Source organism: Ambystoma mexicanum, chromosome 5q, assembly GCF_040938575.1.
Source record: "Ambystoma mexicanum isolate Mex_15411 chromosome 5q, UKY_AmexF1_1, whole genome shotgun sequence".
NCBI lineage: Eukaryota > Metazoa > Chordata > Amphibia > Caudata > Ambystomatidae > Ambystoma > Ambystoma mexicanum.
The window spans coordinates 1,080,216,643-1,080,244,143 of NC_090933.1; the positions used below are offsets into that span (position 1 = coordinate 1,080,216,643).

A 27,501-nucleotide genomic window follows, 5' to 3' on the forward strand; every position below is an offset into this window, starting at 1 on the left:
TGTACAGTCGATACAAAATGCTGGATGCCAAGGATGTACTTCAGAATGGTATCTATGGGTGGACTTAAAATAAGATGCCACCTCACCCCTAGGTGAGGCCTCCAGGCAACCAGACATGCAAACTGAAGGGTATTGGGACAAACCTCACAATGGACGTGCTTGTGGGGATACCACCTCACACCTCTAAAATAACAAACTAGGTAAAAATATATACAAAGGGTTTGTAAAATAAAACAGTTCATTCACTCCTTCAAAACATTCACGCTTTAAGTCTCTGTAACCTTGTATAATCTCCACACACACACTCCGATTCTACCCTTACCAAGCTTCTTAAATCAAAGAAAAAAACACTTTTTATCCTTTATTACCCCCTTGCTTTACCCACCAAAATTGCACTCTCATGAACTGGAAGCGTTACAAAGTGGTGCTCCTTCAAATCACCTTGCACAGCTGGACCACGGTACCACGCCTCCGGGGAACAGACAGGCCTCTAACCAATATGGCGCCTGTTCACCTTTATCCTTTTATTGTGCACAAAAGACCCTGCAGAGAAGTGCCACAGCTGAGTTGTGCAGACAGGAAACCCCAAATGTTTCAGAACAGCCTGGTTTCCTACCTTGCTCGCAAAATGTGCGGATGGACCTCTAATCACCTTAACCCAAATTAGGCCCACCACTTAAGAAGCAAGTGCACGTTTGTCCATAAAGCAAATGTATTGTACAATCAGCCGGGAGGAGCTAGATGATGCTGTATAGTCAAACTAACCCGAATCTCCCTGAACCACACAAACACTTCACATATACATTTTTCAATAGTTAAACGGCGGAGTGCGGCTGCGAGTGTGCAGTCTTTGGCAGTCTCTCTACTGTTTCTACGGTTACTGTGGGTGGTGCTACTACCCTCCTGTACCTACAAGAACCCTTCATTCCGCGGAGCGGACCGCGGAGTGTGACTGCGAGTGTGCAGTCTCTGGCAGCCTCTCTACTGTTTCTACAGTTGCTGTGGGTGGTGCTACTACCCTCCTGTACCTACAAGAACCCTTCATTCCGCGGAGCGGACCGCGGAGTGTGGCTGCGAGTGTGCAGTCTCTGGCAGCCTCTCTACTGTTTCTACAGTTGCTGTGGGTGGTGCTACTACCCTCCTGTACCTACAAGAACCCTTCATTCCGCGGAGCGGCCCGCGGAGTGTGGCTGCGAGTGTGCAGTCTCTGGCAGTCTGTGCATGGCTGCCATGGCGACCGTCTCTGAAACTTCGCCACTTTTGGACATTGCCTCTGCTACCGTGCCAGACTCTATGGATCTTGAGGAGGGCCGTTTGCTTAGAAGCGCTCGGCCCCGAATAGCCCAAAAACAACACCTTCACCCTTGAGGCGTCATGAGCCTCTTAACCTCGGATTCTTCACACTGCCAACTACAATCTCAAGTCCCCCCTCGGCAGAGGGCGGAAAGTAAAGAAAACAAAGATCCAGCAGCAAGAAAAATCCCCGCCACAATGGCGCGAGGAAGTCAGGCTGACACATTAATTCAGCGCGATGACACACAGCGCGCCGCAGCTCCCCATTCACCTCCCGGTCCGGTGGCGCCGCGACTCCCGTTGTCACTTCTGCAGTAATGATTACCCATAGGAATAACGGGGAAAGTAAGGGAAACCTACTTTAGAGAAAACCACTTTCCCACTAATAACCATTCACACCTGACTCCACTTGACTCTATGTTCAGCTATAAAAGGAGTGGTCAGTCACAGAGAATTGAGCGAGCTGGGGATGCTGGTTGAAACGTGGAAGCTGCAGCACAGGACGCCTGGAACACCCGGAGGAGAGCGGGACGCCAAAACGCTGACCCGGTGTGGCTGGAGGGATGCAGCATGGTGAGGGAGCCTTGTCTCCATGAAGCCGGAGTAAGGCGAGCTGCTCATTATTCGTCGTGTCCAGGCCAGTGTTCCTTCCTCTGGGACGTTTGCCTGTCCCAGAGGTGTCTGAGGGGTAAGTGGTGAGACCTTGACCTCAGCCCGTAGATCCCGAGGAGCTGCCTGTTAGCGCTGCGCTACCTGAGTGAGTTAGAGAGAGCGAGAAACCCAATGGTGTGTGTGAGACTGAAGTGGGGGCAGAGATCTGAAACTGAAAAGTGAGCAAAAATGATGTTCTGTATAACTCTGTAAGCAGAAGAAATGTTGAAAGGTAACTGAGGTTAATTTCGAACTTGAAAGTCAAAGGATGAAAGGCATTCTGGGATATTTAGTGAATAAACCTAACATACACAAAACTAAGGAGATTGGGATTATCAAAGCTGTTATATAGTGTCTGGAGTGAATGCAGGTGCATGCTGATCCTGAGAGAATGTTGACGTGCTGAGAGAAAGTTTGGGTGTGAATGCTGTGTGAGGGTTCAAGGATTGAGCAGTTGGAAGAAGTTAGCCTGGGTGATGGGACCCGGTGGTTCATTGTAACAGCTTAACTTTGTAACTAATAATAAAGCTTACATGAGGAACCTTGATAAAGTGTTTTAGGAGCCTGCTTTACAACACTGGTGACGAGTCTCAAGTACAGGAAAAGAACCTACGTGAAAAAGGGAAGGAGAAGATGTCCAGTCTGCTGAGAGGGGAGGGGTGAGAGAAGGACAGGAACCACTGCCCCTCATGAAAGTTAAGTCCCATCACCCACGGCCAGATAAAGGAGGGCTGCAGCACAGCATACCAAGGAGAAGAAAGAGGGGGAGCTGCAGAACTCTTTGGCAATTGCAGAACAGGGTGTTCACGGAGCTGTGCCAAGCATAACCTGGTGCCAAATGGAGGGCATGTGCAGCGCGTCCCAAACTCCACAGAGAAGAGCGAAGGGGACCTTGTCCTGAAGGATGAGGGGCCGCACATGACCTGGAGTTTGCTTTAATGTCGGCTGGGGACAAATAACGGCTCAACTCATAGACTGCTGTGATGAGGGACGCTGGTATCAGGCAGATATGCATCCATTGATGATCGCCATGCGAGTGGTGACGTCATTCGGACAGCGAGGGAGTTGGTGAAGTCTCTTGTCGGTAATCCAGTGTCAGTTGGTGATGCCACAGTAGAGGAAGAGGAAGGGACGCATCACATCCTGTGTAGAGACTGTAGGTGCCGTTGCTCCATGTTCGGAGTAAGGGGCCTTACTGCGTGGTTGCGTCGAGCGGCCCAAACTGTCATCCATAGAGGAGAGTTTAGTTGTGCCATTATAGTGCTCGAGGAGCGGTACACCGCAACATTGGGTTACAGCGTTCTGTGTGTTTTGTTTCGGGCAGTCTTCGTCTTGCGAAAGTAAAGGAATTTGCCTGGACGAAGTTGACTAAGTGTAGGGGCGCAGTATACGCGGGTGCTGCAGGGCCCAAGCACCCGCCGGCAGAATAAGGTCCCATAACCCAGGTGCACAAATGTAGAGGTACACCCAACCCAAAACGATTTTTAGAAATGGAGTCACAGATGCAAAGCAAGAGCCTCTTGCTTTGCATCCATCCCTCAATTTTTAAACATCGTTTTCGGTTGGGTGTATTTGTACATCTGTGCACCCTTCTTGGTAAGAAGGGTGCACAGATGTAGAGGTACACCCAACCCAAAAGATTTTTAGAAATGGAGGCACAGATGCAAAGCAAGTCTGTCCCTCAATTTCTAAAAATATTTTTGGGTTGGATGTATTTGTACATCTGTGCACCCCTCTTGCATTGCATCTGCGGAGGGAGGTGGCAGGGAGAGGGCAAATGAGACTGCTTGCATGTCTGAGTGTGTAGGTGGTGAGGGTGAATGCTATGCTATGGGCGGGAAACGGAGGCGTTGAGGGAGGTAACTCCCCTGAATTCTAAGGAAGGTAACAGCGTGGGAGAGGGTGGGAGTGTGGGGTGAGATGGGATCACCTTCTTAGGGGGGGGCAGTAGAATGTGATAATTTGGCCTTTTGGAGACCACACAAATTGGCCAAAATAAATCGATCTTTTTTGTATTTGTTATTCAAAATGCAGAATTATCACATAGAACCCAGTATGGACCTTGCCATATTGTTGACCTTGTTCAGTGTAATAGCATTCAATGGGACAGTAGCTGGTACTCATCAGTTAGCTCAGGGGTTCTGGATAATAAATTTTGGCCCGCTTCCTACAAGTCAGACCTCTGTGTATTCCCACGGGTGTCCTCTTTTCAGAAATGCATGGGGTTCCCTGTTTTCCTTGGTGGCTTACACACCCTAGGCCCATATCTGTATGGTGTGCCCATCTGAAAAAATAGTGAAATTCAGCTGTCAGAAAAGACTTTAGGGGGTCTTTTAGGCTTTCCCCTTGGCGCCCAGGTAGGTGCATCCACACATGTGAGGTACTGTTTTCATCAGGACACCTGTGGGAACGCAGGATGGTAGGCCATGTGTTGTTGGCAGCGTGTAACGGTGGGTGAGCCGAGTGAAATGTGTAGAAATTGGGTTTTTTTTCGCCACATTTCGGACTTGGACAGAGGGAAATGTCTCTGAAATTGTCTGGAAATCAAGACAAATCTCGGACATTTTGCTCTGGCCACCCACTGAAACACACCGCCAACAACACATGGCCTACCTTCCCGCGTCCCTACACGTGTCCCGATGAAAACGGTACCTCACATGTGTGGGTGCACCTACCGGGGGCGCAAAAGGAAAAGGGTAACACACTGGTAACCCCAAGCCTTTCGGCACAGCACATTTTGTTCATGTGGGCAACCTACAGATTTGGGCCTAGGGTGTTGAAGCCAGCAGGGAAAATGGGGAACCCCATGTATTTCCCAAAAGAGGACACCTGTGGGAAACCACAGAGGTCTGACATATGCAAATCGGCCCAGAAGTTATTACCCAGAACCCCCAACAAAGAGCCACATGGGGAAGGGTGACCAAAGCCAGGGATATTACAGCCGACCTTGCTGGAGCCCTGGCTGCCCTGCGTTACAGCTTCTCCCCACCAAGGAGTCCCGGCAGTGTGCCAATACCTCCACGAAGGGAAAAGCTGTAATGCAGCCCAGCCGCAACTCCAGGACGGTTGGAGGTGATGTCCCTGGATTTGGACATCCATGTACCATGTGGGTGTACCGTCCCCTAAGCACAGCAGCGGCTCCAGGGAGCCCCGGCAGGATCCCCATTCCTCCCCATAGGTGGTATCTGTAAGGTAGCACAGCCAGAGGTGGAGCCTGGGCTTGCAGACGGACAACCCACATGGGAGGGATCCGCTCCCAGGGAAACACCAATGTTCTGCTCGCATGGGGGGCAATTTGTTGCCTGCCCCTGCAATTGTGTCCCAGCCCACCAACATATCTGCCCAGGCGGCCCATTCCCACCCATACCACCACCACCACCAACAATCCAGCCACAGTCTCACCCACCCCACTGACAGTGGGACCTAACCATAGAAAAATAAAAAACAGTACTCCCATAACGTTGCAGATGCTTGCGTAGATAAAGCTGTAAACAAAACAAAAAACATGTGTTACCTATGGTCACACCAGCAAAGTGTAGCCCTCCCTGGGGGCAGATAAGGGGAGGGCTGTCCTGCACTCCTCCCTGGGCTCAGGTGTCCCTTTCTAGGAGCAGATATCTGGGCCCAGGAGGGCTGCATGACATGGCCCCCACTCGATTGCGGGTGGGGGGGGTCCCCGTCCCATTAGAAAAGTCCCAGTCGCTTTGGGGTGACACACACCCCCTCCCCCTAAAATGCGTTCCACCATTTTCACTTTTTTCCTTTGGTAACCCAACTCCCCTTGGCGCAGAGGGGCACATTGGTGTGCCAATCTGGCACCAGGGGTCCCAAACCTTACTGCCCCACCCACTGGGTGGGCCTGTCCCACAATTTCTGGTGGCCCTGCAGGCCCCATCCTTTGGGGGGGCCTGCACACTTATTACTGGTGCCCCCCCTCCTCCAATTGGATAGGGGGTCACATCATGTACTCCTGCCTGGGGGCAGCAATCTGCCCCCAGGGAGGGCTACAAGGGGTGGCCCCCCTTTCCACTTGGTGTGGGAAGGCCACCACCCTTTCACAGGGGCAAAAAAAAATCCCTGGTGTCTAGGGAACGCTCAAAACAGAGTGCCAAAAAGGACGAGCTATCTCGTCCTTGGCACCCTGGAGGGAATTCCAAGGACGAGATACCTCGTCCTTGGCCCTTAAGGGGTTAAAATTAAAAACTTAAAACACCAAAGCCGACCGGCACATAATTTCAACCCAAGGAACTCCTTTATTTCCCCCTTCCTGGTTACTTAGTCTTCCCCCACAATCACTCACCTTGCTCGCTTTCACCGCACTCACCTTGCTTAGCTATTTACTTTAGTTACAAGCGCGGGATCGGGATTCAAACCTGTGTTGCGTTGTCTTGCTATCAAGACAAATGCGTTGCCCCCGAGTTGTTCCCCTCACTGACACTTCTCACTCAAATGACAGCATCTTTATCCAAAAAACACACACCGGCCAATATCTGAGATATCTGCTTCACTCAAGCATAGAAGGAGCGCAATGTTCTCCACTGCACCACTGCTGCTCTCGCTCTCTTCATTACTAGTAAAGTATTCTCGACTACAATACCGTCTTTCCCAGACTACAGGAAAATTCCCCTTCACCACGTCGACTAACCAAGAAAAGCGAGGCGAGGGCTCCGTTTGTACAGTCGATACAAAATGCTGGATGCCAAGGATGTACTTCAGAATGGTATCTATGGGTGGACTTAAAATAAGATGCCACCTCACCCCTAGGTGAGGCCTCCAGGCAACCAGACATGCAAACTGAAGGGTATTGGGACAAACCTCACAATGGACGTGCTTGTGGGGATACCACCTCACACCTCTAAAATAACAAACTAGGTAAAAATATATACAAAGGGTTTGTAAAATAAAACAGTTCATTCACTCCTTCAAAACATTCACGCTTTAAGTCTCTGTAACCTTGTATAATCTCCACACACACACTCCGATTCTACCCTTACCAAGCTTCTTAAATCAAAGAAAAAAACACTTTTTATCCTTTATTACCCCCTTGCTTTACCCACCAAAATTGCACTCTCATGAACTGGAAGCGTTACAAAGTGGTGCTCCTTCAAATCACCTTGCACAGCTGGACCACGGTACCACGCCTCCGGGGAACAGACAGGCCTCTAACCAATATGGCGCCTGTTCACCTTTATCCTTTTATTGTGCACAAAAGACCCTGCAGAGAAGTGCCACAGCTGAGTTGTGCAGACAGGAAACCCCAAATGTTTCAGAACAGCCTGGTTTCCTACCTTGCTCGCAAAATGTGCGGATGGACCTCTAATCACCTTAACCCAAATTAGGCCCACCACTTAAGAAGCAAGTGCACGTTTGTCCATAAAGCAAATGTATTGTACAATCAGCCGGGAGGAGCTAGATGATGCTGTATAGTCAAACTAACCCGAATCTCCCTGAACCACACAAACACTTCACATATACATTTTTCAATAGTTAAACGGCGGAGTGCGGCTGCGAGTGTGCAGTCTTTGGCAGTCTCTCTACTGTTTCTACGGTTACTGTGGGTGGTGCTACTACCCTCCTGTACCTACAAGAACCCTTCATTCCGCGGAGCGGACCGCGGAGTGTGACTGCGAGTGTGCAGTCTCTGGCAGCCTCTCTACTGTTTCTACAGTTGCTGTGGGTGGTGCTACTACCCTCCTGTACCTACAAGAACCCTTCATTCCGCGGAGCGGACCGCGGAGTGTGGCTGCGAGTGTGCAGTCTCTGGCAGCCTCTCTACTGTTTCTACAGTTGCTGTGGGTGGTGCTACTACCCTCCTGTACCTACAAGAACCCTTCATTCCGCGGAGCGGCCCGCGGAGTGTGGCTGCGAGTGTGCAGTCTCTGGCAGTCTGTGCATGGCTGCCATGGCGACCGTCTCTGAAACTTCGCCACTTTTGGACATTGCCTCTGCTACCGTGCCAGACTCTATGGATCTTGAGGAGGGCCGTTTGCTTAGAAGCGCTCGGCCCCGAATAGCCCAAAAACAACACCTTCACCCTTGAGGCGTCATGAGCCTCTTAACCTCGGATTCTTCACACTGCCAACTACAATCTCAAGTCCCCCCTCGGCAGAGGGCGGAAAGTAAAGAAAACAAAGATCCAGCAGCAAGAAAAATCCCCGCCACAATGGCGCGAGGAAGTCAGGCTGACACATTAATTCAGCGCGATGACACACAGCGCGCCGCAGCTCCCCATTCACCTCCCGGTCCGGTGGCGCCGCGACTCCCGTTGTCACTTCTGCAGCCGCGGATTCCTCCCTCACAGCTCCGAGCCTGGGATACCTCCGGAGGGGGGACTGAGGCCCGTGAGCAGGGGGGGAGCCCGCAAAGTGCCCTTCAGCCGCCCGCAAATCGGACCCCATTCAGGGGGAGGAGCTTGAAGACGCCAAGGAGGCGGCTCATGCTGAAGCATCGAGTGGGGGGAGGGGACTTCTTCCCCCGCCCCCGGCAAAGCAAACGCCACCATCGCCCCTCCTCGTGGGTCAGAGGGAAAACAGAGAACTGAACAAAGTCCTCAAATTACTGTCCCCAACTCTCTGATACAAATTGAGGCACAAGTCCACTTGGGCTCGGACTCGCCAGCCCCTATTCTCCTGGAGGAAACCTGCCCCCGCCTTCTGGCGGACCAGAGGGGCGAGGGAACTCAAATTGTCAAACAACTCGATCACATTTTACTTCCGCTTGCGGATATGAGCCCTTCCTCCTGCACAGAAACTTTAAATCCAAAAAGACGTCGCTGGAAGGAGGTGGAGGCATCTGATTCTAGAAAACCTCGTCTTCTCAGTAGAAAAGGCCTGCTGAAGCAAAAAACACAAAAAATCTTTACAAATCTAGCGTCGAACAAAACTAAACCTAGCGGCCACTCCGTTAAAAAACCATGGAATCCTGAGTCCATAAAGCCCTCAGTGGCAAGTCTAGTTACAGACTTTTTCCACGCCTTCGCTCCGGATTCGCGGAGCAGACAAGTGGACCTCACCGATGAGGAAATCTTGGAAGCAGTTAAAACGTGTCAACCCCCAGAAAAAACAAGGAAAAGGTCCCCGGCGCCAGATCAGCTGCCAAAGATGAAAGACTCCTCAAAGCCGCAAACGGCTCAAGTCTCTCCAACTCGGCTGCCGCGGGCCCAATCCCCGAAGGAACCGTTTCTTGACCTGCCTGGCGAAGTCTTATCAGCTGAACCAAGTGACAAGGGCGCAGTCGCCCAAACTACACCGACAAATTATAGTGAAAAGTCTCCTTTGGTCCTCACGGGAAAACCAGTCCTGGTCAACCAAACAAATACACTCGGCACGGTACATGGCTCTACTCATTCAATCAAGCAGACCAACAAAGACCCGCCGGGACGCTCAAGCCCAAGGCGGCCCCATTCCATTCACCCTTCCACAGCCTTAGACCAAAGGGTGGTGGCACCTTCAAAAGCTCGGATGCTTGAAACTACACTGCAAGCGCCATGCCAAGCATCTGCCGACATAAGGCAGCAATCCCGTCTGTATCAGGACAGCCTGTTAGCCGACCTTCAAAATAAACCGACTCACTCGGACAGAATCAGACGTGGATCCTTAGAGCTAGCATCCTCTCCTGTAGTAAGAAGACCTTTAAATGAGAGTCAAACAACAACTCCAAACCCGAAAGGCCTCACGCATCAACCAGTGTACCAAACGGACTCTCCTTCGCAAAACAAGAGGGACATTCTACCAATTATGTCAGCGGTCACCATAGCGCTAAATCCGTTTATTAAACTCTACGAGGGGACAAATGAGTCCTTAAAAGACCATACCTCGATTCAAGCAAAGATGTATTCAAAATTAACCTTTTTAGAGGGCTACATCACCGCCCTCGATGGCAAATTGTCAAGCCTAAAATCGGACGTAGTTAAGAGAAACAAGGCTTTTGCGGAAGTTCACTCAGAAAATCAGATGGAAGTCGGGGCGGGTGGTCAAAATAGGCTGGTACAACCTCCTACCATACCCTCCACCTCGGCTATTCAAAGGCCTACTACGGCTGTTGTAAATAGATTAACACCGGAAGAAGTAATTGACATCACAGATGAACCACCGTCACTGCCTCCTCTCCAACATTTTCCGGGAGGAGCAGATGAATGTGCATATTCGATGTTCTCTCCAACGAGACCAGACCTCCACCCACGAAGAGGTGTGGTCCAAAAAATAAACAAAAAAGATGAACAAGCTACCCCGCGGATCTTTACTCCAATCCTGAGAACAGAGGCAACTCAAAGTACGGCTCAAATTTCGGTTCTTCCACCGGTTACACAAAACCTGAACAAAGCCTCTCCCCGTTCAACGGAGGAATTTCTGGCAGAGGCGGACATGATGAACCTCTCTCAGCATCTTGATGATCCTCAAGCCCAGCAACAACTGAAGGAAGGAAAGAAAGCATGGGGGCTTTGCGCTGCTGCTTCGCCAGTGGTTCAGGGCGCTTTGGCTGACTTGAACACTATTGAAGATTCATCAGAAGACGAATCATCCCCAAAGTTTAGCACCCTGGAAGATCACAGGAAGAAAATACATCAGGGGTCCAGACACAAGCTCCCTAGTTCCCCTAACTTTCGAGTTGTGTCATTTGTGTCCCCCGGGGTCCAAGAGCGCACAAGGCGGATCCCCGGCATACAACAAGCGCGAGAAAAGGTTGGCGCCTCGGTTTCCGACTGGCATTCCACGTCACAAAGCTCCAAACATTCGAGTGGAAAAACAAATGACAGAGGGAAACACCCAAATTCCCACTTTTCCTCACAAACCGAACAATACCGAAAAGCCAACTTACACGTAAGAGCGTCTCCTATTAAGCTGGTCCAGCATCCCGAAAACAAAGACGACATAATCCTAAATAGAAGAGGATTACTTGCATTGTTCAGCCTCGTACCAGCTCTACGTGGAATTAAATCGTCTGACCTACAGTTAGTGGACCCTTACCACTCAAACTTCCGAGCAAAAGCCTATATTTACCTTGCCTCAACGAGTGCAAAAAAGGAAATTGTTCGAGCTGAAGAGTATTTGGCATTCCTTGGTTTCATTTTGGAAAACCAAAATCAGAAATCTCACTCTCACCAGTCAGGAGACCGAGGGTGTAATTTGAGACGAAACGTCAAAGGTCGTGACAACGAAAACAGGAGTGAAAGGAAAAGTCACTCCGATCCCAAGCAAGTTTCTGAAAGCCACATTCAGAAGCCCCCAGCTTCCATCAACGCGTCTTCAAACCGAAAATATGAACCGCTGGGTATAAAGAAAACCTTTGACTGCAAGGGGCCTTACTCGGCTAAATCGAAAGTCTTAAAGGCGACATCTATACCCGATACTTCCACTGTTCCGAGTAACGCCACACATTGTTCAGCTAACAAAGACCTCTCGGACAGCATCAATCAGCCAAAAGACAAGCCTCAGAGTTTGTGGGCCTGGCTCCCAAAGGCTCTCACACTCAAGAAAAAATAGCAATGCGCAGGTCGGCCAAGAGGGTTTTCGGTCACTTCGACTGCCGACCCAACTCCACCCCCCCTCGGTCTCTGCTCTTGGAACACACGTGGTCATTTGCACCTAACAATGCCGAGCGACGCAAACCTGGCTGCTTTTGATATCATTTGCCTACAAGAGACATGGCTCGAGAAAGCGCCTGCTATGGACGGCAACGACGTCATTTTGGCACCAGCAAATAAAGGATTAATGGGCCGCCCGACATCGGGTCTTCTCATCGCCTACCGGCAGGGGAGGGTTCTGAAGATCAAGGCCACCCTCCTTTCCAACCTTTCAATCCTGGCAGTACTATTTGACTGGGCGGATCAACCAAATTGCGGGCCCTCTCAAACCGCAATTATCAACACCTACTGGAACCCAGCAGCCATAAACCAACAGTCATACTTAGCGACAATGGAAAATCTAGTAGATGAAATCCAAGCTTCCAATCAGGTCCCTTCGATCATCATTTGCGGTGACCTAAACGCCCACTGCTCGGACCACCGCACAAAGTTGGGCAAATCTTCTTCTTCGAATCCCGCCGCAAAAAGAAGGAGCCTGTGGTCAACACTGATGGCATCAAGAAAAATAAAAAAATTGGACTCAGTTTTCCCTAACGCTGACCGTTCACCCACTTGGGAGCAAGGTGTTCACCACGCCACTATTGACTACATTTTTGCCTCGCACTACCTTCTTTCGAAGGTAAAAGACTTTGAAGTTTGCAAAACTAAAGCGAGCGACCATAACCAGCTCACCATGTCTCTGCAATCCCATTTTAATCCACCGGCACCGTATGTGGTAGGGGTTGACTCAAATTCACGAGGCAATCGCTTGAACCTGACAAAGAAATCAGTCTCAGATTTGTCTGCAAAATATGCTTTGGGGCTACGTGCTGGCGGAAAAGATTCTTTGGACTACGTACCTCTTCTTCTACAATATAGGGCCAAATCAAAAATGTCGGCCCCATCACTTACTGTTCCGAGACATTCCTTTGATGCAACACTGGTTGCAAAGAGGCGTGAACTGCGCAGACTGAAACGGCGGCTTGGGTCCCTCCCACAAAATCAAGACCAACTAAAGTTAGAAATAAAGGCCTACACAAACTGGGTAAAAAACCACCGCCACAACTTGTACCAGCAGGACGCTGAATCCATGCTAAAAACACTCTGCGGAAATAAAGCAAAAGATTTCTGGTCTCTGCTAAAAACTTTAACACCTTCTCTAAACAACACGACCATCAACGCCATGGCGGAAGCAAAATGGATCAGTCACTTCTCGTCCCTCTTTCAAGCTCCACTCTCCACAGGCCTGCCTGATTCGAAATCGAAAAACGAAAAGTGGTTGAAATTGGACGACCTGGTGGAAATCGGAGATCAAAAAAAAAACCTGAAGAACTCCAGAGCGACGGGCCCGGATGGATTTTCGAACTTGGACTTGAAAAAAAAAGCAGACGAATGGGCACCACTTATCCGGGCTATCTTCGCACAGTGTGCCGCCCAGAAATCGCTCCCTCCATCATGGACGAGGGCGGTTATCGTCCCAATTTACAAGAAAGGTGACATCACCGATCCACTAAATTACCAACCTATAGCCCTTTTGGACTGCATTGGGAAAGTCTACGGGAGCCTTCTTTTAAAAAGATTTGATGCCTGGTCGAAGTCGGCCCCTTCTAACGACAGGTTTCTAACGGGCTTTAAAAGAAATGTGGAAACAGCGGCTAACATACTTACCATCAGTGTACTGAAAAGCAAGGTCTTGGAGGGCAAACCAAGGATCTCTGTGGCCTTTGTCGATCTCTCCCAAGCCTTTGACTTGGTCGACAGGCAGCGCCTCTGGTACAAACTCGAAGGCTGGGGGTGCCCTCAGGAGATTCTGCAACCAATCAAGGCTCTCCACTCAGAAACCACCCTCAGGGTCCTATTGTCACAAATGGGCAACTTGTCATCTGAAATCCAGACGGGTCGAGGGGTGAAACAAGGCTGCCCCCTAGCTCCAGCACTGTTTCTGGCCTATATTGGTGATTATGGAATCTCGGAAGATCCGTCAAGGACTTTTCCGCCTTCCCTGTCCACAGCAAAAATAAGCCACCTATTGTATGCTGACGACCTCATCCTACTCGACCAGACCCAGATTGGCCTCCAGAGGCAATTATCAAACCTCCTGCGTTACTTGTCTGAGAACAACTTAAAAATAAACCAAGAAAAAACCAAAATCTTGTCCCTGGAGTCCGGCCAGAAAAAAAACGCAGACAACTTCAAATGGTATCTGGAAGACTACGTGATCGAGAAAGTCACAGTATACAAATACCTTGGAGTCCTGATAGACAGCACCAAACAAGAAAGTTCAACGCAGGCAAACCTTCAACTTAGAATAAAGAAGTTGACATCTCAAGGAAAGGCGATTAACACAAAATTCGGTACATTTTCTTGTATCCCTGTGATCGAATTCTACAGAAAGAAAGTCATCCCCTCCATCACTTACGGAGCCGAAGCCATGCCTCTGATTCCAAGTAAAATCTGGCAGAAACTGGAAAGTGTGTTTTTGGAAAGGGGTCCTGTCCCTTCCAAAATCGACGTCCCTAGCTGCTATCCGGAGAGAACTGAGCCTAGTGTCTCTAAAGACAACAGTTGACATTAGTTCCCTGAGACTGTACCGAAAATGCATCATGGATGGGAGTGATGATATTTTCGGTCTCCTAAATAAGGAGTTAAACTCTGGCAAGGTGCAAATGCTGGCAGTATGGAAAGAAGAAAACTTGGCTTTACTCAACTCAGTCGTCTGCTCGGAAGCCGACCTTACCTCACATCCAACTAGAGTGTTAAAAAAATTGAAAGAGCTTGACTGGATTCAAACCCAGGAGTCTGCTTCAAACAACAAACTTCACCAGCACTTGCCTCCAACATTCCGTAAGCTCAACGAGCCAATGAAGTACCTCCAAAAATTCCCCAATAGGGGGGCTCGGAATGCCCTTCTAAGGATAAGGATGAATTTGGTGGCCACAAACGAAATTCGCAAGATCAGAGGTTTATCTGATACAAGCGCTTGTCGCTTATGTGAAAATAAAACCGAATCCATCAGACACTTGCTTCTGTCATGCCCAAAAAACCAGAACCTGAGAGGAGCTTACTTGAATCATCTAATTGTGGAGGATCGAGGGTGGGACGACGACACCTGCTGGAATAGACTGATCAGCGGAGACAGAATAACCTGGCTCCTGGCAACCGTGAAAATATTGGAACACACGATGAAAATGACAACAGCCACAGGGTCCCACCCTGGCTAGTTATCGCGCAATTTACTGCTTCGGTTCTTTTTGTAAAATTATTTTGAATATACACAAATAAAAAATAAATAGTTAAACATTCCCTCATATTTTATTACAAATCATCCCCCACACGTGATTGGTCAAACCTATACAAAAGTAATCCAATCTTCTCTAATGCCCACATTCTCATTGGTCATATTTGTTTAACCACCAGCTCAGATTTACAGCACAGCCCTTTTACGGAGTCTTCTGTGGTAGGTCATGACATCATCACATAGTTACACATTTAAACACAAACATCATTCATTAAAAGTTCCAGCTGGCCTGCGACCTTATACACCCAGGTGTAATGCATATGGTCTGCAAGGGCACTTCAAACTTTGAACTGAGAATGGCTATCTCACCCGCCTGTCTTGCTGGCCTCCTTGGAACACTATAAGCTAAGGACTACCAATTCAACACGAACGGCCTCCGAAACCCATAAAGTATTGGTCAACTGCCATTAGCCCCCAGGTTTATTACTCAGCCATGAACAGATGGCCGGATTCCCCTGGACAATAAATACCAAGCTCCCATGAATTTAAAACGATTGTATCTCCTTTCCGCAATGCTGCCAAGTCGTAAAACCCCTGGGCCTTCAGTGGCTGACCATCTGATATTGTTGCAGCTGCCTTTGCTTTCAATCCTTGCCAAATCAGTTTTCCCAGTTACACACAGTTCAGCTCACAAAACCCTGGTTGCAGTGCCTGCCCAAACTATTAAAGAGCACACGGAATACAGATTTGTACTTCTCCAGGCTGGGGTCTGGAATGGATTCACACGCTCATGAATATTACCTGTTGTCATGCGGGGAATCCTCAGTAAAAGAAAAAAACAGTTTTGCTTTCCCTTTAAAATTGTATTTCTCCTCTAAACCAATCTCTGTCCTCTGGGTCATACTGCCCCCATACAATGACACCCCTCTCTCTTTAAGCCCCGTCTCTGGCATCCATCTTCAGATTTTTCGCTGAAAGGTTCTATTTTTTATTCCATTGGAGCCTGTGTGCTCCTATCTTCATTGGCTGGCAACGGCGATCTGTTGTCAGTGAAGTTGCGCGCCCATCAAGGCCGATTGTTCGTCAAAGTTCCTGGAAGGCTGCCTTTGACCTACTTCACACCCTCCGACCATAACTGAGGAGAGAAAGGAGGGAGGACACTTTTCAGGCCTTGCACCCAGTGCGGTCTAAGTAACTTCTTCGTGAAGGACAAACATCTAAAGTGTCTATACTGCCTGCACCCGGACCACAACAAGGTTGGGTGCGAGATATGCCTGGGCTTTTCGAAGAAGATGAAGAAAGATGGGTACAGCAGGCTGGCGGCATGGCTCAAGTCGAGCAGGGCCTCTGGCCCGTGCTCAGAGTAGAGTCATGCCTCACCCAGGACCGGACGGTCTGAGGAGCGGTCTCCCTCTGGGAGAAGGTCAAAGTCCTTTGAGGAGGACGCCCCATCCAAGGCAAGGCCAAGAACCGCAAGACCGATTCCACTGGGTTCACGGCAGATGCGGTTCCCAGGTCGGATGGATTGCGATCGTTGTCCGCCTCTTTAGGCAGCCTGCAATCATCTGGTTCCTCCTCAAAGAGGAAATCCTCCACCTCTGGCAAGTTACGGGAGAAATCTGAGAAATAAAGGGCCAGAGGAAAAGAAGGAAAGCCTCACAGGCTCATCAGGCACAGCCGAAGATGCCATCGACCGCTTCGTTGACATCCTTTGGGGCGACTGCTACGGCGAGTGATATCAACCTGGCGAGGACGGTCCCTACAACAGTGTCCCTGCCTCCCAGGAGTGACACGGCCACCGAGGCAGCAGCAAAGGCTGCAGGCACCCCTGTGGGTGGGTGGGGAGGGCGGTTCTGGTCCCGGAGCACAGCCCTCAGGAGGGAAAAAGAGGAGGGGGCGTGGAAGCCCCAAAATAGCCCTCCAGGTTTTACCTTCAGCCAATGGGCATCCCCTCCACGGATGACAAACAAGCATCGGTCCATACAGTTCATGAGGAGGACGACGGTGCAGGCCCTAGCACTCCATCATTCTCTCTTCAGCCGAGGGGCATGTCCATTGACATCCTGTCAACTCTCCACACCCTGGTGATGGAGATCCAGGAGATGTTGCCTCCAGCACCAGCACTTGTTGTTCTGCAGGCCCCTGACCAGCCTCCACGCAAGAAGATGAAGCATCACCCGATGCCGCTGCATCAGCCTCCTCCACCACGTCGGGACCAGCGGACCCGGATAAGCATACGGAAACTGACCAAAATGTGGACTTCATCCCGACAGACGGCGAATCGGCACACCTGGACGCCCTCATATAGGCTCTCTACAGGGCAGGGTGGGATCATTCCACTCCAGCTGGTGCCCGAGGAAAACAAAAAGGAGGGCTTCCTATATCAATGACGGGAGTACTAGAGGAAGAAGTTTGTGGCTGAACCCTTCTTGGACGACATTTGGAAGGCAAGCCTGGCCCTCATGAAGAACTTGTGCACGGCTGCAACCAAACGGGACAGGTCAGAGAAGAAATACAGGGCACCGGACTCCACACCCAAGTGTTTGAGGTCACCACCTTTGCCTTTCTCGGTAGTGTCCGCCACAGCAAGAAAATGTTCAGCCAACCCGTCATTGGGTTTTCGTCTTCGGCTTGGTGTTTTCCTGCCTGGCTGCTGAAAGGCTGAGGTATAAGGAATGTGATTTGTCAGAGGACGTTCTAAATGTATTCTCTCTGCTAGAAGACCTGTCACAAAATCCATATATGCCTGCAGTTAGCGTACATTTTCAACGTGGTGCCAAGAGAGGGATTTGGATCTTTTTACTTGCTCCTGTTGAGGTGGCCAGGAAAGGTCTCCATGATGAGGAGTGGTTCATATTGCGCGCACCATATTTGTGATGGCGTGCAACGATCTGAGCATGATGTTGCAATTTCATATGTATCCAGTGTAGTTAATTGTAAATGAAAGATGTTACTTTAGTGTTACTTTTTGTTTAAATTAATACATATTAGACTTTCACACGTGTAGAAGATAAAATGCTAAAACCGCCAAATGAAAGATGAAAGCGATTCACACATGGGGCCTGATTACGAGGCGGGCTGTAATGGATTACCGGCACCGGTAAGGGCACCGGTGCCGGTAATCCCTTACCGCCCTACTACAAGTTCCCTTTGTGGGTCCTCCCTTAACGCCTGGTTTTTCCTGGTGTTAAGGAGGGGACCTGCAAAGGGACTTTGGAGCTAATAACAGTACCGCAATTTGCGGTACCGTTATTAGCGCCTTCCCCATTCCCATTGAGCCCTACAGGGGCTCAATGGGAATGGGGAAGGGCCCTGTTGAATGGGGAATTACCACCCCGCCAAACTTGGAATGGGGCGGTAATAGCTCCATTCACCAGGGCGGAGTCGGTAAGGGTTTGGAGGCAGCCATGGAGCTATTAGCGCCATGGTTACCTCCAAACTCCTAATGAGGCCCATAGTGTGCTCCAAAGTGCTAAGAAACTGAGACAGAGTTTTTTAATGCACATGTGAAGAAGGGGCCTGTCCTGAACAACCCACTGTAAAGGAGAGATAATATTTATTAAACATGCATGCACACCGACGAACATACAAAGGGAATTTATAAATCAGTATGTAGCAAGCTTTTATGAATTCATTTAGACTCTGCTGCTAGCAGTTTGTGTGGTGAATTTTAGGTGGCTGGGAACATCTGGTTCTGCTGGATTGAGAGGTGGTAGGGGAACAATGACTAACCAAGCAGACGGTCAGCCGTTGAACAGGACACAGTGTTTGTGGCTTGGTAGTTCTGCAGGAGAAAGATGTAATCGCCTTAAGTGCATTGAAGTTTTACAAAGGACACAGCCCTTTGTTTTGACCAGTTATGAACATGGGGTGAAGTAACGCTTGAGGCTAAAGTGATCGATACCTAGGAGTTTCAGTTGTATCCCCAGATGTGCAGTGCGTGTTGAAATGGTAGTCATTGAGATTAGAATGTTCCAATGGTGCCAGTAAGCCATGACGGATGAGATAGTGAACGCTAGTTCAAAGAAAACCTGTTTATTTCGGCCTTCTTCATGTTGTTAATGTATCCATGTGCAATTATGATTAAGGTTAAAGGGCTTAGGCCAGTTATTACTTGTAAATGAATGGTTTTTTACTTGAATGTTTTATTGTGTGTTACGACCTACCACAGGTGAATCGCAAGATGGGGTGTGCTATGAATATGATCTGAAGATGGTAGTTAAGATAGTTGATGCCCAATGAGAATGGAAGATTTGCAGAAGGATGGAATTTCTTTGTATAGGTTTTGTCCAATCACATGTAGGGGTGGATTGTGATAAAATATATGTGAGTGTTTTAACTGTTGCAAAAATGTATATAATGTGTTAACTTATGTGTTTTTTTCAAGGAGACTTGGGTTAGCTTGGCCCCATGGCACAATCTAGCCCCTTCCCGGACGATTGTACAATAAACTTGCTTTATGTACAAACATGCACTTGTTCCTTGAGTGGTGGGCCCACTTTGGGTTAAGGTGATTAGGGGTCCACCCTACACTCCACATCCTGTCTATTGGACTTTCTTCTGTCTTTGACCTGGTCAGGCCTGCATTTGGGTACGTACGGGGGAGGGGCATATTGCTGCCATTTCGGTGTTCAAGAGGACTTCGGAGCAAGGCCCCTTTTTCACGATCCCTCACGGTCCTGCTGTTTCTGAGGGGTCTTTCTAATCTGTTTCCCCCATTCATGTTCCGCTTGGGATTTAAATGTAGTGTTAACATTTCAAATGGACGCTCCGTTTGAGCCCCTTCATTCTTGTTCGTTAAGGTTGCTCACTTTTAAGTTGATTTTCCTGGTTGACATCACTTCCACTAAACTGGTGAGTGAGGTCCAGGCTTTGACTTTTAAACTTCCCTACTTGTTTTTTTCCAAAGGGAACGTGATGTTGAGAGTGAGACCTTCTTTCCTTCCAAAGGTGTTCCCGGATTTCCATGTTTTTCAAAACATCCATCTTCCTGTCTTTTTTCCTCCTCCTCAGCCTTCCAAGGGAGAGGAGGATTTCCGTCGGCTGGCCCCCAGTACTGGCCCTCAGCTGCTATGAAGATGAGAGAGGCCAGGAAAGATGACCAGCTTACCGTTGATTACGCTGATGCCCGTGCTGGCAGGGGTGTGACCAAACAGACTCTGTCAAGGTGGATCATTTTCTGCATCTCTGAATGCTCTGATCGGGCTGGTAAGGAGGTGTACATGAGGGGTCTAGGGGCTTATTCCACCAGAGGACTGGCTGCCATCTCTTCTCTGCAACAAGGAGTTCCTGTCTTGGACGTTTGCCAGGCAACGCCATGGACTAATCTACACACGTTAGCTAAGCATTACTTTTTAGATTCTCTGTTTGGTCAGGATGCCCGTTTTGGCATGGCAGAGTTGTTTTCTGGTTTAGGTGGTGTCCTTGCTGTGCGCCTTCCTCCAGATCATTGTACTGCTTTGGGAGTCTAGCAACTGTAATTTTATTTCTGATGGTCGTTCCTCCTTTAGGTTCCTCATACCCCCCCCACCTGCCACTCTTGGCGGATAACTAGTACACCTTATGTCACAGTTCTAGGGAAAAAGGGTGGAGCTGAGGTCATTGGTGTGGCCCCTCTGTATATACTGGCCCCAATATCAAGTCCAGCTTTTAGAGAAGTCTGGCTGAGTGGCGCTGTGCCTCTTAGCGGCTAAAACATTATTTCGAAGCGCAGCTGCTCTGGGAGATAGATATCAAAGATGAGTAATCCATGCAAGGAATGTCCATCGGAAAGAAAATTGCCGAGAGATAAGTAATTTGTTTTTATATTGCAGTAAATCTAATTGGATCAGCCCCTCCTCCCTCTCCTATAAGATACATGACACAGAAGAAGGCCAGGAGACCAGGTGCGGTACACGCCTTACCCAGAGTGGACGAGGAGCCTCAGATTGCGACCAAAGAGACCTCAATTGACAGTGTCGACTAAAGTGCAGAGAAACCAAAGCCACTGACAGCATTAGACAGGAAGCACACGTGCCATCCACACATCGGGACACAAACACACACTCAAATACATGAAGAACACGAGTGTAATGTTCTATAGTTAGAGGACAGATAAATACACATACTGTCATTGCTTTTATTTTGTCATTAGCTTAACGCAGCAATGCAGAAACCGCAAGAAGCAAGAGATCCTGAACAAGCTTGCAGATGCTTATGGGCAAACTGCAGGAGCAACTATGGGACCTGACGGAGCCAAGTGTGACTAACATATGGAGAATATAGAATAGTATTGACAATGTAGGAACCGCATAATGGTTTAGGAAAATTGCAGTAGGCCCCAAGCCTTCCAGCAAGAGCTGAGCTGAGGTGAATTCAGGCTGGACGAGAGCAAACGTGTGAAACAGGACTGCTACCAAGGCCACCAAATAAGAATGACATTCCATTTCATGAACGACAGTAACACCAGCTGAAATAAATGCAAATAATTCCTCATAATTCAGAACTGCGGAAGCTCCAAATCATGGTCTCCAAACACGTGACCCGGCCGACTCAATGAACCGTCCCGCTTGTCCTTTCCTCCTATGTTGTCGCCCGTCCTTTGTTAGCGTCCTGATGGCCATGGGCTGCGGTGCTCTATAAATACATAAATAAAAATAAATAAAATCGAAACCAGAGCTGGGAAAGAGAATCGATCTCAGGCCGACAGACAGAAGTTTGCAACAAAGATGTTACAACGTGAGACAAGTGTTGCACGAGATGAACGAGCACTCTCATTGAGAAGGTACACCAAGAGCTGAGAACCATTGCGGATCCCAGGCCTGGGGCGATCAGTTCTATCCAGTCCGAGTTCAGGCTCATAGGGGTGGGTAACAGACAAGAACCAATGGAAAGACCCTCACACTGCAACATTGTTTAGTGATAGTAATTTGGGGATCGACCAGGCTAGCCACCTGACATACGAGAGCCAGTAGACTAACATGTATAGTGTCAACTATAGGTGGACTATTACTCGGTACCCAATCCAGTGGTGCGATAGGTTTTCTGGAGAGGGGTCCAGGTTGTGATGTCACTCTGACAAAATTCTAGGTGAAAACTGGCCTGCGAGCCACGAGATGGTGAGACTCTTCGGATTTCTTCTGTCCTTGTACTGATCCCTGTTGGTTTTGGCTGTAATAAACCACAGTTTGAACTTGCTGTCTGGCTGGGTCTATGTTCCTTTTGGGGGGAGGTGTTTGGCCTTCTGAGAGTCCTCAAACTCCTAATAGCCCTCGACCCTAACTGGGAATTTGTCCCCAACTTGGGTGTCATTTTTAAGACTCTGTATAGTGTCCTTTTAATTATATCCTCTTTGACAATATTTGGTGTATACCTTTTTTATTGTTACAAGGTTTCCCTTTGGAGCTCCCCTTTTACTTTCTCTGGCTAACCTTGTGAGAGCTACAGTTCCCAAAGGTAGAAAGGATAATTCTATCCCTATTACATTTTGTTATGTGAAAACCTGCACACCCCACCTTATGTGGAGTGCTGGGGAGATGCAATGTATCCCCTTTCTCACTAGCACTGTAACAATTCTGTTAGAGGGAGAAGCTTACCTTGAATGACTGATGGCAGTGAACCGCTTTACTAAAAATTTGGTGCACCTCTACTGCAGCTGTTTTCACAGATGCAGTAAAGGCACCCACGGTTGCCCATTTTAACAAAATGGCCCGTGCCATTTTCACGCTTCTTGTCCCTTCTTGGATCTTACCCTACTCTCCAGGATGAGAAAGTCCTTTGTGTAATTTTTATCTTTGGCTGGAGACCTTGGTCAAGCCCGCCCATGCTCCAGAGTGTCTGTGAAGATAGGGAGGAGTCCAAAACTCTGCAGCCCTTTGTCTTCCATCCTGACTGCGAGAGTGCAGTTCCAACTGGGAGGCTGGCTTCCTGAAAGGACTACCAAACCCCCAGGTTTGAAAGTTGCACGCCTGTTTGATTGGCTGGGTTCCTTCATAAAAGTCTGATCCTGGAAGCTGAAGAGGAGGTTGCCCCCTGGACCTGAATCCGAAGAGGAAGATGAAGAAACCGTGGCTGAGATGATTTCCAGCGACCAGAGAGCTTGCTGTGTAACCGGAGCCTGCTGTTACCCTTCCTTCCAAGCAACCTGGGGACCCCGAAAACGATGACCAAGAGCATGGTGAGATCCACTGGACTCAAGAAAACCTGCATTGTGAGCCATTGCATGTCGTGCTGCAACCTTGTAGGGCTGCAGAACCTCCATACCCTGGGACCTCGAGCCCTTGTGCGTTGCATGGTCTTCTGAATTCCGAATCGAGCTGAAACCTTGGTGGCATCCTACTGGACCTCCCGGGGATGTGATTCCAGTCCTTGAAATCTCCTCACCAGAGTGCTGGACCAGATTAGCAACGCAAATCCAATCTGTTATTCTGTCTTCTGGCTTCTGATAAGGGTGCCTAAACCACAGAGCTGCATCCAGCCGTGATTAAACTCTTGCCTGGTGCCTTCCCCGCTGATCCTTGCTGCAAAATCCCTTCCAAACTCCTGCCTTCCACTTTCATGACAAAGGAATCCATCAACCGGGTTTTTGGCTGCAGATCCTGAGGTCTCCCCTGCTGCAACTCTTCTTCCGTGCTCAGGTACTGTGTTGGCGGGCTATTTACTTACCTTAAGCCGCTGTAAAGCTTTGGGGTGTTTGTTGGGAGTCCTCTCATCCAGTTCACCCAGGCCCACTGCTGGAATCCTCCTAGGGTGTCTACTCAGAGGTCCCTCGACCCTTTCAATCCCTCTAAAGTGTAATACTTAGCTGTTTGAACAGTCTTCCTTAGGTACTCTCACTTTTGCTACTTCTGTGCCTATCCTGAACTGCCTGTTGGACATTAGAGACCTAGTGACCCCCCCCCCTCTGCCACTGAGAACTCTCGTGCACCAAGAATAAGGGAAAGACGTTCTAAGGATTGGTCCTCTTGCCTAGAAAAGAGAGCAAGTGTTTACTTACTTGTAAATGATTTGGTTCGTAACTGTAAATCTGAGAGTGAGCAGTTACAAATGTTCGTACTTACCTTGAATGTGTGTTGTGCCGTTCTGAAAAGTATATGTAAGGTTGTTTTACTCACCTGTGAATTGGTTGGGCCTCTTCCCAAAAGTAATGCTGTGGGCTTCACTTAACTATTTCCTTCAGAATCTTAGTGTGTAAGTTCACCAACTGGGTCTTGCTTCCCCAGTCCTGCTGTATAGCCTGTCTAAACCTAGTTTGCCTTGGGTTTTACCTACCTTGAATAACATTGGATCATTCTTAAAGTGTGACATTCGATTTTGCTTTCCCTGGTCTGTTTTATACAGATGCTAAAACAGTCTTAGGTTTATACCTACTTTTAAGTTGCTGATAGATCCTTTAAAAAGTATATGTATGCTTACCTTGGCCTGCCTTTGCCCATATTGCTTACTTTAGTCTGTGTTGCAGTGACCTAAAAAGCAACTGTAATAGTATATTGCAACATTAGGATTTACCTGCCTAGAATAGCTGTCTGCCATTCTTAAAAACATTCTGTAGGTGTAGCTGACCTTGGTCTGCCTGGTCCAATCCTAAATTAGTGTAAAGTGTTCTTGCTTACCTCAGTCTGTGTTCCACAGAGCGGAAAGGTCTTAGTCACCTAGTTATAACTGTGTGTTATCCTGATTATGGTTATAGGTTTCTACTGTTCCTTGAAGGAGTGTTGCACTTTCAGAAGTATACTTGCATGTTGCTTTACTGATTCCTTAACTGAGTGTCGCTGCACACCTGCTAGAGTCTACTACCCTTGTACCCTTACTGAAAGTAATCCGAAAGTAACTTATGGTTTTACTCCCCATGAATAGGTGTGCCCTATACTAAATGTGTTCTGATAAGGTCTGACTTGCCTAGAAATACTGTTAATTTTCTAAACCAGGTTTATGCTTTGGTCTGTATACCTTAAAGCATTGTGGTGTGTTTTTATATTGTGTTTATAATTCTTCCCCCAAGATTTATCTTGGCCTAACTTGTATTAATAATAAACCTTTATTTTTTTATAATAATTCTGGTTGTGTTTCTGTTGAACCCTTGGTATACTACAAGTTTGTTGTGCCTTCCTACAGTCCTCCCTCCTAAGATAAGCCTGGCTGCTCTGTCTACGCTATCATATACTCAGGTGGTACAGCCTTATACTAAGAGTGGAGTCTTGTACTGTCTCAGTTGAATGATTTTACTAAGCCCTTAGTTGGACATTAGAAAAACTGTCCTAAAAGGAGGACACTCAGACATTCCGTTTGTCGGTTACTCTTTGGTCCCACTGAAACAGATGAGGGTTTGAAAGAGTGTCGATCTCTGTACAGAAAGTGTGTTCCTCTGAAGTGGCAGATTGGAAATGTGTTCACCCTTTCAAGTGTGTTCTGCTCTGTCAAGACTGATCATGTAACTTACTGAACAATCCATCCCATGTTTTGCAGAATTTGAAAAGTCATGCAGTAACCATGTTTGAAGTGGGCAAGCTTTCTGATGAGTCTCTTGACAGTTTTCTTGTGGAGCTTGAAAAGGTAATCTTGATAATCAAATGTATAAATAAAATATTGTTGACACACAGTCTTTTTCAATTACATAGACACACAGACACACACACAACTGTCCCTCTGACACACACTCTCTCTCTCGCTCTCTAGCGTGCTCTCTCTCTCGCGCTCTCTCTCTCTCTTAACCCTCCCGCCCCCCGTTTTGGTCTTCATGCCCACTTCAATGTATCTTTAATAAGTTCATCTTCTGTTTTAGTTAACGTGATGTTCTCATATTTCCCCCTGCATTCACTTGCCTTTGCTGGTTCTAATTGCACGTTGTCTCCATGTTAATTTACTTTGTATTGTTTTTGTCCATGAACTTGCTACTCCCTACCTCTGGTCTCCCACTACGCTCTTACTCGCTCCCTCTGTTTTGCCTTGCAGTTTTTGTTCAGTGACTTGCCCTTGTGCACTGTGCAGTTCATGCAATTTCTCTCTGAGCCCATAAAGTTTACAAATCCATTCCCTTCGCTCTCAGTGCAGCATCGGCCCTCCTTCATAGTTCACTCCCTTCTTAAATACTCCCTCTTTTCTCTGCTTCTGCCTCCCATACCTAACGTCTTGTTCCCGGTCATTACGATTTAGCATATCATTTGATTGTATTGCTTTTATTTGTTCCTGCATGTAATGCTTTTGCAAATGTGCTCTATAAAGGGATTGAAATGAAAATGGGAATGTCTCACATGCACAATGTCTCCCACACGTGTGCACTCCGATCGCTTGCAATTTCTCTTTCCTAGTAAAGCACAGTATCCTTCTGGTAAACTGCTGCCAATACCTTTTTCTAAATCTTATTGAAAGTTTTTTAATGTTTTCATCTTGCGTCATGGTCCTCCATGCATCCCAAAATATTATTTCAAACATAAGAAAATTAGAATACAATCCACACCCCACATTAAACTTCCCACACATGCCTGGATAGGATATCGGGTCTCCCCTTCACGTTTGACAAGGGAACTAGAGTAGAGCTGTGTAGACTAGGCTTTTGATGATTTATTTGTCAATGACTCTTTCAACTTTGCAGGAGTACAAGGAAATTAGGACCCTCATTCTTACACACCTACCTATTTCACAGAATTAAGCGAGAATTCTGAAAATGTTTAGCAATTTCCCAAAGCCACCCACTGCAAGCACTTTACTAGAATACATAGACAACCCTTGCTGCATGCTAAATTTGTATCAGCTAAATTTACTTGATGCATGGAGAGAGGGTCACTCTTTGGATTCAAGAGGCAGGTGGGGGAAAGTGCTTGGTAGTGTACTGAAGGACAGGGAATGGGGTCAGGCATGTCTCCAGACTAGACGAATATCCATGAACTCAAAATATCAATGAATGCACTTCAAATACCTGCAACAAATCTATTACACTCCAATTAAGATCAGAAAGTTTGACCCTTCACCTACTGGTGCCTGCTAAGATGCAAAATGCATAAGGTAGACTTTATGTACTTGACGTGGCATTGCCCATTGGTTAGCAGGTTTTGGTCAGACATACCAGTCAAATTGGGCCATCATTGCATCCTCAACTATACAGCCTAACACTCTCAACTCAATTTTTGGTGTCCCTTATCCACGGGGTACATCAGTAAGCAGAATGATAAATCTCACCCTGCTGATTGCCTGCAAGCAAATCTTCACTTGCTGGATGAATTCCTTCCCTTCCTGCCCCCCTGCTTATCAGTGCATGGTTTAATGAATTTCTATGGGATAACAACTATGAACAGGTGGTTTATATATAGGTGCAAATACAATGAATCGAACGCTCCCCCGAAGGATATTTGGTCTTTAACATCATACCTCTGTCACCTATCCACATGACCTGACAGCAATCAGTAATATGACAAGCAGGCTATATACTTCAGTGTGATTTTAATAAGTATAATGCACCTACTCCTGAATTCTCAGACCTGAGAGTCATCAGTCCTCGTTGTTTGTTAGCTATACAACCGAATGATGTACAATACCTTCAAATAGAATTTTGCTGTTCAACTATATTGCTTGTATGAATCAATAAAGTGCGAGAGTGCAAGGTTGAGTGCAGTCTACTGCAGAGTGCTGACTATCCTTGCTGGTCATGGTTGGAAGTACCGAATTGTGTAACACACTCTACAAAAAGATCTCCCACCCTGGACCGATAGTGCAATGTCGCGTGCAGTCTTGCAGTCTACTCTAGTCAACTGTAAACGGCTGCGACAGATGCAAACTTTCTCAG

At 47.8% G+C, this 27,501-nt stretch overlaps 1 protein-coding gene across 1 annotated transcript in view; it reads left to right on the plus strand.

The window, feature by feature from the left end:
- Positions 1-27,501, plus strand: part of FAM91A1 (family with sequence similarity 91 member A1) — a 1,180,047-nt gene that overhangs the window by 410,030 nt on the left and 742,516 nt on the right. The window contains exon 14 of the mRNA XM_069621589.1: positions 25,188-25,274. Coding sequence (XP_069477690.1) covers positions 25,188-25,274 — 87 coding nt within the window. The remainder of the gene's footprint in view (positions 1-25,187; positions 25,275-27,501) is intronic.